The sequence below is a fragment of the Lithobates pipiens genome, unplaced genomic scaffold (genome assembly GCF_037356315.1).
Source record: "Lithobates pipiens isolate NorthernLeopardFrog02 unplaced genomic scaffold, aLitPip1_a1.2 Scaffold_18, whole genome shotgun sequence".
NCBI classification, from domain to species: Eukaryota; Metazoa; Chordata; class Amphibia; order Anura; family Ranidae; genus Lithobates; species Lithobates pipiens.
In genome coordinates, this window is record NW_027507758.1 from 130,775,790 (window position 1) to 130,789,205 (window position 13,416).

Sequence of the window (13,416 nt, forward strand, 5' to 3'; positions counted from 1 at the left end):
TTTGAAATCGCCGTAGGCAACCAGGAACCCAGGCTCCTCTCTATGAGCAATTTCAGGAAATCAGGTGATAGCGTCATCCTCAGGTAAAGTTTCTCCTGGCACAGACCTTCCTTGTTATGCTATTATGGAGCCACAGTTCCTTTTGTCTTCTCAGCTCATGGCTGTTTTGGCCCTCTTATCCCTCCCCTTACTTCCTGTAGCATTATTTCCTGTCCTGAGCTTCAGGAACCAGTCCAGCAGGTTCGTTAGCATATCAGTAGGGGAATCTTAGCTTCTAAACAATACATGGTTTTGAAATGTTATTCAATATTTATGCTATAATATCACTAAAACAGCATGGCCATTGCTGTGTTGGCAGGACAGTGTCCTGCCCAGCTGTCAGCACTCAGCAGCTCTTAGCTCAGCTCACCTGAGCCTCAGTGCCATTCATCTCTCTGTATTACTGAAGAGGTTGGCTATGACAGGTAGGCATATTGTGTTGCCACTACTAACTGCCCATGCTGCTCTAGCTTTAAAGGGCATGCTATATCACTCCGCCCATATCAGTTCTGGCTTGTAGGCCATTGCTATAGGATTATTGTCAGAAAATGCAGCTTTGGGATTATTTTAGTTTAGGAGTAGTTGGATGTAGTTAAAAAAAGAAAAACTGTGTATGACCAATGCTGATTGGGGCCTGGAGAATTTTTAGGTGTGCTTTATAAAAATCAAAACCCCCCCTGCCAGTACATATACAGCTAGGACCTGTCTTGATGGTGCAAGTACAGAAATTGTCCCAAAGTATTTTACTAAAGTTGGATGTAGTTTAAAAAAAAAAAAAACTGTGTATGACCAATGCTGATTGGGGCCTGGAGAATTTTTGGGTGTGCTTTACCAAAATCAACCACCCCCTGCTGGTACATATACAGCTAGGACCTGTCTTGATGGTGCAAGTACAGAAATTGTCCCAAAGTATTTTACTAAAGTTGGATGTAGTTTAAAAAAAAAAAAAACTGTGTATGACCAATGCTGATTGGGGCCTGGAGAATTTTTGGGTGTGCTTTACCAAAATCAACCACCCCCTGCTGGTACATATACAGCTAGGACCTGTCTTGATGGTGCCAGTACAGAGTACTGGCATGTTCTATCTGAAAAAAAGCCCTGGGTGTATAAGACTGGTACATTTTTCACTTTAGATTTTATGTGTAATTCTGTTGCGTTTATTAACAGTTCAATATTTAATACCTATTGCCTTTTATTATGTTTGTTAGTCTTTAACGTCAGTAAAGCCAACAATTCTCAACTAATTAAAAAAAAGAAAATGCATTGTGTTTCATACCGTTGTGTTTTAACTTGTTCATGTACTGAATAGCAGCTATAAGCCACATAATTAAGTAACCCTCAAAGAATGTTGGATTAAAATGTAGAACTATGGATAATTGCAGAAAGCCAGGAAAAGAATACCTACATTATCAAACTAATTATTTAAAATTTGCTCCTGGCATCACTGAATATTAAAATAGGCTTGGTTTTGAATTCTGCACTAGAGTACATAGATGACAGCCATAAACATCACTGATTGGTCCTATACACCTGGCACTGTCAATTTTTCGAATTACGCCAGTCTGATTTAATTCATCTATGGGCAAAATTCTAAAGAAAATGGATACAGTATGGGCAAAATGTAAACCCCCACTCACCTCCCGTGTAAACCCCCACTCCTGTGTTTTTTTCATTTTCTAATGCCTTGTAATGCCTTGCCTCATTTAGGTGCAATGAGGTGCCTTGGCAGCCCATACACTACATTAATACAACATAAATGTTGCTCTTATCGTCTTCCTTTAATCTGTCCATTAACCATGAACATGTCTGCCATTTTTTCAAACCAACCTGGTTCTTCCAACTGTATTTTTTAATTAAGGTGGGATGCCTATGACACATTAGATCTAGATGCCTGCACTGAATACATACTGAACATTTACTGTAATTGAGCCATCATGGCACTTTGCTATTAAAGTTGTTTTTTTTTTCCATTTTCAAGGAGTGTTTTACATGCAAATAAATGCAGCGCATCCTGCTAATAACTCAGTTAAGCCCCTACCTTAGTTTAGCAGAGCCCCCAATCCCCCTTTATATTGTCTAGCCTGTATTGGAAGAAAGTAGCATTTATACCAGCTCTGGTTGTGATACCTCCAGGAAGGGTGGGCCGCAGAATGGAGAAGGAAAAAGGTAGAATTTTTCTGAATGGCCATTGATGACTACAAACCATCATAGTAGAGGCCTGACCCTGTTTTAATGACTGGGTAGGAGACCACCCTTCTAGCAAGTGTCAGAGCCAAAAGTAAATCAAACTCTGATACAACATACACATGTGAATGTGAAATATGAAAACAAATACACAAGTTCATCTAGTTTAACCATAAAAAAATAAAATAAAAAATATCATACAATCCCATATACCCAATCCTATACCCACAGCTGATCCAGAGGAAGGCGAAAAAACCCCAGAAAAGCAGGATCCAATTTGCTACAGCAGGGGAAAAATGTCCTTCCTAAATCCCAGAGAGGCAATGGTATATTCCCTGGATCAACTTTACCTATAAATGTTATATTGGGTGCATTTAGGAAATAATCCAGGCCTTTCTTAAAGCAATCTACTGAACTGACCAGAACCACCTCTGGAGGGAGTCTATTCCACATTTTCATAGCTCTTACTGTGAAGAAACCTTTCCGAATGTAAAGAATACAGCCAGATGACAAATGGCCAGTTGCAGGAGGTGCTACATCTGTTGTAGTACTGTAAACAGTGGGCTGCAACAAATGTAGCACATACCATAAATAAGTGGAATTACATTTTTTAGACATTCTCTGACTTGTTGCTCGGCAAGGTTCTTTCTATTAAGCGTATTTTTTCTGTTATCTAGATATTGATGAATGTAATTCTGGACTTCACAATTGCTCCAAACATAGCATGTGCATAAACACTGCAGGAGGATTTCAGTGTGTCTTTCCTGAATGTCCAAAACCCAATGGAAACATCAGCTATGTAAAAACGTCACCTATGTAAGTATTGCTTATTTCACCTGGGGAAGCGGTTTCTTGTAGAGTCTAGCAGCTTTAGTGTAAAGTTTCTTATAAAGCTAAGCAGACACCAATGGGAAACATTTCTGCAATCAATTCTCTCAATGCACGTTAACAAAAATTTGAATTAAATAACAGAAATCATCTGAATATTTTGCATGTCTGTGGATGGATTGCTGTAGCAAATCCCACCCACTAGTCCACTGGCACATGGGAAAGTGTGCACAATGGCAGTAGGGTGCACTTATATAGCAGTGGTGGCTGTATTTTCCAGGAAATGTTGTTACTGTGTAAACCATTCAAGGATGGTGTCAAGTAACCAGCCCAGATAATTTGTTCTGAAGTGTCTTACTGTCACAAACTCAGAAAAATGATAGCAAAAACAACCTTCAGATTTCTTTCATTCTCTTTTTGCCATTTGCGGAGTCAAAAAGTGTATTATAAACAATGGTCTTTTTTATTTTTTTAAATAAAATATTTTTTAAATATTTTTTTCATTTATTTTTGTATCTCAGTGCTGCTGATTTACTTCAGCTTGCAATCACTTCTTGCCTATGAATGCATGTACTCTGAATGCATGCTGCATGGCATTTTTCAGGACTGATTTCCTAATGATGATAACAGTGGTAATGCCTCTACATTGTGTGTTTTGAAACAATCACTTGTAGTCTATTAGAAGCCCATGGGTGACAAGTAGACACGTGCAATTTGTTTCGTTCTGAATTTGTTTTTCAATGAAATTTGACAAATTCATTAATTTGGAAACTAAAATAGGAACATTTAAAAATTAAAAAATTTGGAAATACGAAAATTAGAAAATACGAAAATTAGAAAATACGAAAACGAGAATGAAAATGAGAAAGAAAATCTGAAAATCTGAAATAATACCTAACTAACTAATAGTAACTACTAACTTGCTACAACTAAGACTGTTGCCGAAACGCGTCAGCTGTTTTGCTTGTCACTTTGTGTAACCAACCATTAAAATCACTATATGGACTACAGAGTTGCAGGGTCAATCCTTTTACTTGTAATAACTATTACTAACTATTAAATCATAGGTATTGGAATTTCCTTTAAAATTTGGCTGTTAGTCAACGTAACAAATACGAATTTATCCGAAGTTACAAATTATGCGAAATAACGAATGCATCTAAACGAATGGAACGTAAGAATTAATAATAATAAAAAATAATAATAAAAACCTTTTATTATTATGAATTATTATTCATTCCTTACGTTCCATTCGTTTAGATGCAGCATTTGTTATTTTGGATCATTTGTAACTTCTGATAAATTTGTATTCTTTACATTCATTAACAGACAAATTTGAACAGAAATTCCAATAGCTATAATTTAATAGTTAGTTATTATTAGTTAGTAATTATTTCAGATTTTTGAATTTTCTGATTTTAGAATTTTCTAATTTTCGGATTTTCAAATTTTCTAACTTCCTGAATTTATTTGAATAAACTAATTTCAATCATAACGAATCACCCTAAAAATGAAAAAAAGGAATGAAACTAAAACAAACAAATTTTTCAGCAGAGCACATGTCTAGGACAGAGCACTATTACCCTGTAATGCCGCGTACACACGAACGGAATTCTCGTCGGAAAAAGCTCTGATGGTTTTCCCGACGGAATTCCAACGGAATTCGGCTCAAGCTGTCTTGCCTACACAAGGTCACACCAAATTCCGATCGTTTATAACGTGCTGACGTACAACACGTACGACGCGACTAGAAAAAGGAAGTCCAATAGCCAGTAGCCAATAGCTTCTGTCTCGTAGTTGAATCTGAGCATGCGTGATTTTTGTGTCGGAATTGCATACCCACTATCGGAATTACAGATAGAAACTTTTTCTGTCTGGAAAATTGAGAACATGCTATCAATTTTTGGCTGGCGGGAATTCGGACAGCTAAATTCCGATGAAACATACACACAGTCGCATTTTCCGATGAAAAGCTCTCATCTGTCTTTTTCTGTCCGGAAATCCAATCGTGTGTATAACAGGAAGTTCCTAAACAAGGATCAAGATTACCAGATATTATTCTAATAAAAGCTGCAGATGTAAAGGATAAGTTCACCTTTGGGAACATGTTACATGTTACATCCGTTTTTAGGGTGGAACATGTAACATATTCCCTTTGCTGAAGCCACTCCCTGCTGCCTTCTGTCCCTGTAACAGCAGTACGGGGAGAAGCTCCATGTACAAGCTGTCACTTTTGAAAACAGTGCGGACGTGTGGGGCTCCTAATGCACTACAAGTCCCGACATCTTTTGCAGCTGTTGATGTACGATGTACAGCCAGATAGTTCACACTGACAATCTTCAGGAGACTTGCATGGCATCAGTGATCTGCTGATTGCTGGTGAAATGCTTTCCAGGCTCCTAAAAAAAAAACATAGTAAATGCACATTTTTTTGCCTGCAAAAAAAATGTGCATTTATTATTATTTTTATCCTTTAAACATTTTGAAAATGACTTGAAATTACATAAACATGTTAGCCCTTGTACACACGGTCGGAGATTCCGACAACAAAATCTGTCGGATTTAGTCCGAAAATGGTGTTGCATACACACGGTCGGACAAAGTTGTCGGAAAAACCAATCGTTCGTAACATGTTGACGTTATTTCGTTACGAGGGGACTACGTTCAGGCTAGTAGCCCATAGCTTTGGTCTAGGAATTTGATCTGTGCATGCGTGGCACTTTGTCCGATCGGAATTCTCTACAAACGTTCGGACGAAGTCCGATCGGATCATGTTGTCGGACAATTTTATAGCCCAGCTCTAAAACGCTGTCGGTCGGATATTCCGACGGAAACAGTCCGATGGAGCCCACACACGGTCGGATTGTCTGACAACACAGTCCAATCGGACATTTTCCGTCGGAATGTCTGACCGTGTGTGCAAGGGCTTAAGCTTGTATGATTTACTTATTGGGTTTGCATAAGACTGCAGTTAGCAATCTTGATAAAGTTCATGCATATAGAGGGTGTTTTTGGGACTTTGAATGAGACGCATGATAGGATGCATCTTCATCCCTAATCAGGTACATACAGAAAGAGGGTCGGGACTTTAAATGAGGTGTGTATATTGCAGCTACTCGAAGGAGTCAAAGTGAAAACATGAACAGGTATTTATTTGCTTGCCATGATTGAGTAGGTACATAGCAGATAATACATGCAATAGTGGCACATAATATAACAAATCATGTATCCAAATCATTCACATGTTAAAAGCATGAATAGAATATACAATAATATTGTCCTCAATAATAAAAAAATCACTATAATACAACAGTTATAATCCACAATATTGCCTGGATCCAAAGACCATGTAAGTATGTGTGCGTTGCATCTAGGTTAAGCCCGACGCATTTAATGGGATCTATCTAATCATCAGGGGTGGATGCAAAGTTCATGCATATATAATGGATCTGTATCTTCACTAATGCAGGTATCCATATCTCCCAGCATTACGGGCCCTAAAAAGCAGTACTCCATTTACTGTAATTGCTGCTATCCATAGGGTTGAGGTGTTCTGTTTGTGTCATGCGCCATCAGTACAGATGGTTAAAATGTTATTTTACCTCCTAGACAATGTGAGCGGAACCCCTGCCCAATGGACAATCGAGCATGTCATCATGCAGCAAAGACTATCTCCTTCCACTACCTTTCTTTGCCTTCACATCTTCCCACACCCGTTACACTTTTCCGTATGGCAACAGCATCAGCACCTGGACGACCAGGCCCAGACAGCCTGAGATTTGGAATAGTCGGAGGGAACAGCAGAGGAAACTTTGTGATGCAAAGATCAGATCGACAGACAGGTGAGCTTATACTCGTTCAAAGCTTGCAAGGACCTCAAACCATAGAAGTGGATGTGGATATGTCAGAGTACTTAGACCGAATGTTCCAAGCCAAGCATGTTTCAAGGATCACCATGTTTGTTTCACCTTACAACTTCTAAGTTATACAAAAACTGAGACCTAAAAAAGAAGGATACTGTGAACATTGAGATGAAGCGCAGTTTGAGATGGATAGCGACTGGACAGCAAACAAGTTTGAAGAATGTTACAAGAAAGAAAAAAAGTGGATTGTAAACTTTCACTGAGTAACACCAAAAACTATTTTATATACCATGTCATCTTTGAAACCATAGGATTGCTCTTTTATAATTACGCGGTACAGCACATAATGTATGCCACAGCATTGTACAATAAGTCCTTGTTGACAGCTAAACTAACAATGCAATTAGATTTAGTGCCTCAGTGACGTCACTTGTCCACAATGAATAGACAGACTGCATTGTCATAATATGATGTAGCATACAGTACTGCAGCCTCTGCTCTAAGCAGGTGACAGGTGTAGTGGTATATCAAAACTAAGACATACAAAGGACTCTATATTCAGGGGGATAACCTTGTTGTGTAATTTTGTGAAATAAATAAATATCCCTCCTTTACCGTTTTGCATCTACCTTTTCTTTGATTCCCTCTCTGGTCAGAAGGATGGAAAAGGTTTAAAATCTGGCAGTCCAGGTAAGTGATTGGAGAAATACAGGCATACCCCACTTTTAAGTACACAATGGGGCTTATTTACTAAAGCTGAAAAGTGCAAAATCAGTCTGACTTCTCTATAGAAACCTATGATCTTCCAGGTTTTATTGCTAAAGCTTAATTGAACAAGAGGTTAGAAGCTCATTGGTTTCTATGCAGAATTGAGCTTGATTTTGCACTTTTCAGCTTCAGTAAATAAACCCCATTGTGTACTTAAAAGTGGGGTATGCCTGTACTCAGTACTGTATATTCATGAAATATTAAGAATATTGGAGGAAGTTTCAAACTTTGTTATGATTTTGACAAGACAAATGCAAAGATGTAGAAAAGCAACAGAAATTGGATTCAATGAGAGCCTGTTATATGAAAAAATAATAATCTGTTGATTACAGTAGTCATGGAGAAATACAGGTTTTCCACCCGATACAAACTTGGACACATTTTTCAAAATTATACAGTAAAAACCATTGCCGCTTTCTGGAGTATACGTCACACTTCATCTACAGTGACTTGAAAAGGTATTTAAACTCCACTTTTCCATATTTTGTCATGTTACAACCAAAAACGTAAATTTATTTTATTGGGATTTTATGTGATAGACTAACACAAAGTGGCACATAATTGTGAAGTGGAAGAAAAATGATAAATGGTTTTCAATTTTTTTTTTACAAATAAATACGTTAAAAGTGTGGGGTACATTTGTATTCAGCCCCTTTTACTCTGATATCCCTAATTAAAATATAGTGGAACCAATTGCCTTCAGAAGTCACCTAATTTGTAAATAGAGTATGTAATTTAATTTCAGTATAAATACAGCTGTTCTGTAAAGCCCTTTGGTTTGTTAGAGAACCTTAGTGAACAAACAGCATCATGAAGGCCCAGGAACACACCAGACAGGTCAGGGATAAAGTTGTGGAAGAAGTATCTCCCAAGCAATTATCCCAAGCTTTGAACATCTCACAGAGCACTGTTCAATCCATAATCCGAAAATGGAAAGAATATGGCACAACTGCAAACTTTTTAGACAACTGCAAACCTACTACTAGGACATGGCAATTCACCTAAACTGACAGGCCGGGCGAGGAGAGCATTAATCAGAGAAGCAACCAAGAGCCCCATGGTAACTCTATAGGAGCTACAGAAATCCACAGTTCAGGTGGGAGAATCTGTCCACAGGACAACTATTAGTCGTACACTTCACTTAACACTTCACTACACTTCAAATCTGACCTTTATGTAAGAGTGGCAAGACGAAAACCATTGTTGAAAGAAAGCCATGAGATGTCCAGTTTGCCGTTTGCGAGAAGCCATGTGGGGGGACACAGAAAACTTTTGGAAGAAGGTGCTCTGGTCAAATGAGACCAAAATTTAACTTTTTGACCTACCGTATATACTCGAGTATAGGCCGACCCGAATATAAGCCGAGGCCCCCAATTTACCCCCAAAAAAACTGGCAAACTTATTGACTCGTGTATAAGCCGAGGGTGAGACATGCCTGTCCATCCCTGTGTGTGTGTCCGTCCATCCCTGTGTGTCCGTCCATCCCTGTGTGTCCGTCCATCCCTGTGTGTCCGTCCATCCATCCCTGTGTGTGTGTGTGTCCATCCATCCATCCATCCCTGTGTGTGTGTGTCTCCATCCATCCATCCATCCATCCCTGTGTGTGTGTGTGTCTCCATCCATCCATCCATCCATCCCTGTGTGTGTGTGTCTCCATCCATCCATCCATCCCTGTGTGTGTGTGTATCCATCCATCCCTGTGTGTGTGTGTGTCTCCATCCATCCATCCATCCGTGTGTGTGTGTCTCCATCCGTGTGTGTGTGTGTGTGTGTGTGTGTGTGTGTGTGTGTGTGTGTGTGTGTGTCCAGCCTACCTGTGTCCCGAGCCTTTGTCCCGAGCCTCCGTCCCGTGTCGTGCCTTGCCTTCGTCCCGTCCCGTCCCGTCCCGTCCCGTGCCGTGCCTTGCCTTGCCTCCGTCCCGTGCCCTCTTCGTCGGCGGCCATTGTAAAATTCAAAAGCCGCGCCTCCTCCTTCGCCTGTGATAGGCGGAACACTGAATTTCCCAGCAGCCTGTGTTCCGCCTATCACGGACGTCGTATCATCCTCGTCCGTAGTACGAGGATGAGACGATGCCCGTGATAGGCGGAACACAGGCTGCTGGGAAATTCAGTGTTCCGCCTATCACAGGCGAAGGCGGAGCCGGAGGCGCGGCTTTTGAATCATAGAATGGCCGCTGTCTGTCTGCTCGACACGCTGATCGAGCGGGCAGACAGCGATGACTCGAGTATAAGCCGAGGGGGGCACTTTCAGCCTCAAAAAAGAGGCTGAAAATCTCGGCTTATACTCGAGTATATACGGTAAAAGCAAAATTGTATGTGTGGTGGAAAACTGCACATCACCCTGAACACGCCATCCTCACTGTGAAACATGGTGGTGGCAGCATCATGTTGTGGGGGTGCTTTTCTTCAGCAAGGATAGGGAAGCTGGTCATATTTGATGCAAAGATGGATGGAGCTAAAATACAGGGCCATCTTATAAGAAAACCTGTGAGCTCTTGTACACACGGTCGGATATTCCGATGGACAAAGTCCGATAGGACCGTGTTGTCGGATAATCCGACAGTGTGTGGGGCTCCATCCAACTGTTTCCGTCGGAATATCTGACGGATCAAGTTTTACAGCTTGGCTATAAAATTTTCCGACAACATGATCCGATCACGTCAGTTCCGATCGTGTGTAGCCTAGTCCAATGGACAAGGTGCCACGCATGCTCACAATAAAATTCTGAGACGGAAGCGCTCGCTCAGGTAAAACTACCGCTCGTAATCGATACAGCACATTCGTCACGCTGCAATGTTAAAAATTCTTTCATGCAGCGAATTCTCTTTTTCTTTACAATGCTACAAGAATGAAGTTGTTTTGAAGCTCATATTCACACACACTTCTCCCAAACGTATTTCTCTATTCTTTTAACTCATTTCAGCAATACAATATTTTAATTCATCACATCTACCCAATCGTTTTTTATTTTTTATTTTTTATTTTTTTTGCGGTTGTTTTTTTTAATCAGCATCTCCTTTTTTGACAGTTTGCTCATCTTTGCATTTTTTTTTGCTGTGTTTTGTGTGTCAACTTACTACAACACCATTATTATCTTTTTAATTTATTGTTTTCTTTTTTAATCTACAGGAGGTTGTTTGGTGTTGGTGCCCCTTGTTATTCATTTGACTTTGTATTTTTCAAATGTACCTGCCTACTCACAAATAAACTGTCCTTTTTGAAGTAAAACACATACGCAAGTATTTCTTCAACCAAAAAAAACCTTTATTTAGGTGTCAGTAACAGATAAAGAGGGAGGCAGCGCTGGAGAAACTAGGGAGATTGGCGAAGCCTTTGGCCCCCAGGGTACACATCAACTATTTAAACGCAAAAATTGGTGACCTGAGGAGTACATTTCTAAGGGAGAGAAGTCCGGTCCTTAAGTCCAAGAAACCCGGAACAGCAGCAGATGACATCTATGTTTCCAGGCTGTGGTCCTACAAGAGGCTGCATCTTCTGTCTGACCAGACTGAACGCAGGCCATCACACTCTGGTCTTCCTTCCATGCTTCCTTCCAGGCTGTGGCTGTGGTGCTGGAGGTGTGGCAGAAGGAGGAGGAGGAGGAGGAGCATGGACCAAATCACACAAGTGTGTTGCTTGTGTGATTTGGCCCAACAGCCCCTTGTTGAGGGTGTGGATGATTAGCTCCTCACACAAGATCTGTTGCCCCTCCTCCATTTGCTGGTGTTTGCAGGCAGCCAAGGCGGCAAAGGCCTCTTGATAGGTGGGGGTGGCTTTGAGGGCCGCTGAAGCCTCCCCGATGTGCTTCAGAGCCGACTCCTCCACATTACCCCCCTTTCTGGCCCTTTTGCATGGAAGGCGGAGGGGAGGGACCTGTGATTGAGTCAGGCTCCACTGCCTGCCCACCACTTGGCTGCCACTTTCCACAGCCACCTCCTGGCTGCTGCATTCCACACCCTCCTCCTGGCTGATGTCTTCCTGTGTATGAAAAAGGGACATAGTTTTAGTTTTTGGTTCATCAAACACACACACAATTTTCAGCTCAAGACTGTTGCAAATTGTTAACAAATAGAAAAGAATATCATTCTGAGCCCAGTATTTTTCATTCTTGGCCCAAAGGTTTTGGCCACTACTGTCTATTGATATGTGCAAAACTTTCTAAAATCAGCAATTAGAGAGCAAAAATCAAGTTAACATCATTCATTTTTACTCGCAAAATATGTAGAACAATACTATACCTGGCTCAAGCTGGGCTCCCCCAGTTCTTCCTGAGTGGAAGGCCCAGGTTGGGCGTCGGAAGACTCAGCAGGTGTGGAATGTAGCATAGAAGGACGCGTGGAAGGAAGGGTAGAGAGTGATTCCCTGACATCAGCCTGGTCTGACAGAAACTGCATCCTGTCATAATACCACAGCCTGGGGACATAAACCTCATCTGCTGCAGCTCCAGATTGCATGGACTCCAGCACCTTCCTCCGCTCCCTCAGATATGTACTCCTGAGGCCACCAATTTTCACTTTTAAATAGTTGATGTCTGCCCTGGGGACCACCGGCTTCACAAACTCAACCAGTTTCTCCATCGCTGCCTGCCTCTTTAGTCTGTTACTGTAATGTGGGTGCGTAGCTTGCCACAGGCAGGGCAGCTCCCTGTACTTATTGATGAACAGAGGGAGGAAACTGTGGTCATTGAACCCATCCATAATCTCTGCAAGACACAACACAAGACAAACCCTAATGTCAGGCTAAACTCGACTAAATCTTGTCCCAATGCAGGCTTTAATCTAGAAGTAGTATAGGCTAGTGATGTACCAAGTTAAAAATGGTACCTTCCTTTGCACGATCGGCGCATCAGCATCTCCCTCTGTTCATACGTGTTCCGTTTTATATACAGTGCGCCCGCCCCTGATGTTCTTTCTAGACTATTCCCCGCCCCTTCTCTTTCGGCGCAGTGGGGAGAGCACATGGCGGAGACAACGCATGTGCACAATCATAGTTCTACTAACGAGGAGGAGGGCGAGGAAAGCCCAGAGCCTGAAACGTCCCGATCCTGGAGGAGAAGATTTATGGCCTCAAATATGTCTTTTGGAGAGATGTTGGTGGACATATTAAAAAGGACCGACTATGATGGGAAGTATGGACCTTACCCAAACCCAAATATCTGAAAGGCCAAGATCATGACTAAAGTTGTGAAGAGTCTTCAGAAGAATTTTGGGGTACGAAGATCCAAGGATCAACTGAGAAAACGCTGGTCAGACCTGAAACTGAGGGAGCACGATCAGTACAGAAGGATCAAGCGAGTTCTTCAAAAAAGTAAGTAGTTGTCGTGTGCTCATATTATTATTATTGCTTGCATACTGCTCCATGTGCTTTGATTTAATGTTGTACAGTTTAAAATGGCCACTTTCAAGTTCATGGGTTCAATCGTTCGTAATAAACATCTTCGTTAGCCCACTCCCAAAACGATGTTTTCCCAAATTACTCTTCACTACATTTGTTCACACTGCAGGTAAGTATTCCTGCTTTAGAAAGTGCCCAAAATAATGTTCTCACCTTTGAACTTGGCCAAAAAACACAATTGTACCACACTTCCAAGGAATGTTTCATATTCCTATTTCTGCCCTCTTTGTGCTAAGTATTCCTTTTTTACATTCTCATAGGGTAGAGAAGACTTGGGACGTCTGAGGACACCAGGGACCCCACACCTCCCAAAGAAGGGGAAATTCCAACACCAGAAGCAG

At 41.1% G+C, this 13,416-nt stretch overlaps 1 protein-coding gene across 1 annotated transcript in view; it reads left to right on the forward strand.

Moving 5' to 3' along the window:
* The window catches only part of FBLN7 (fibulin 7), a 143,464-nt gene extending 135,936 nt beyond the window's left edge, over positions 1 to 7,528 (forward strand). Inside the window, exons 7-8 of the mRNA XM_077486118.1 lie at positions 2,901 to 3,039; positions 6,661 to 7,528. Of these exons, the coding sequence (XP_077342244.1) occupies positions 2,901 to 3,039; positions 6,661 to 7,033 (512 nt within the window). The 3' untranslated portion in view covers positions 7,034 to 7,528. The remainder of the gene's footprint in view (positions 1 to 2,900; positions 3,040 to 6,660) is intronic.
* The last annotated feature ends 5,888 nt before the right edge of the window (positions 7,529 to 13,416 follow it).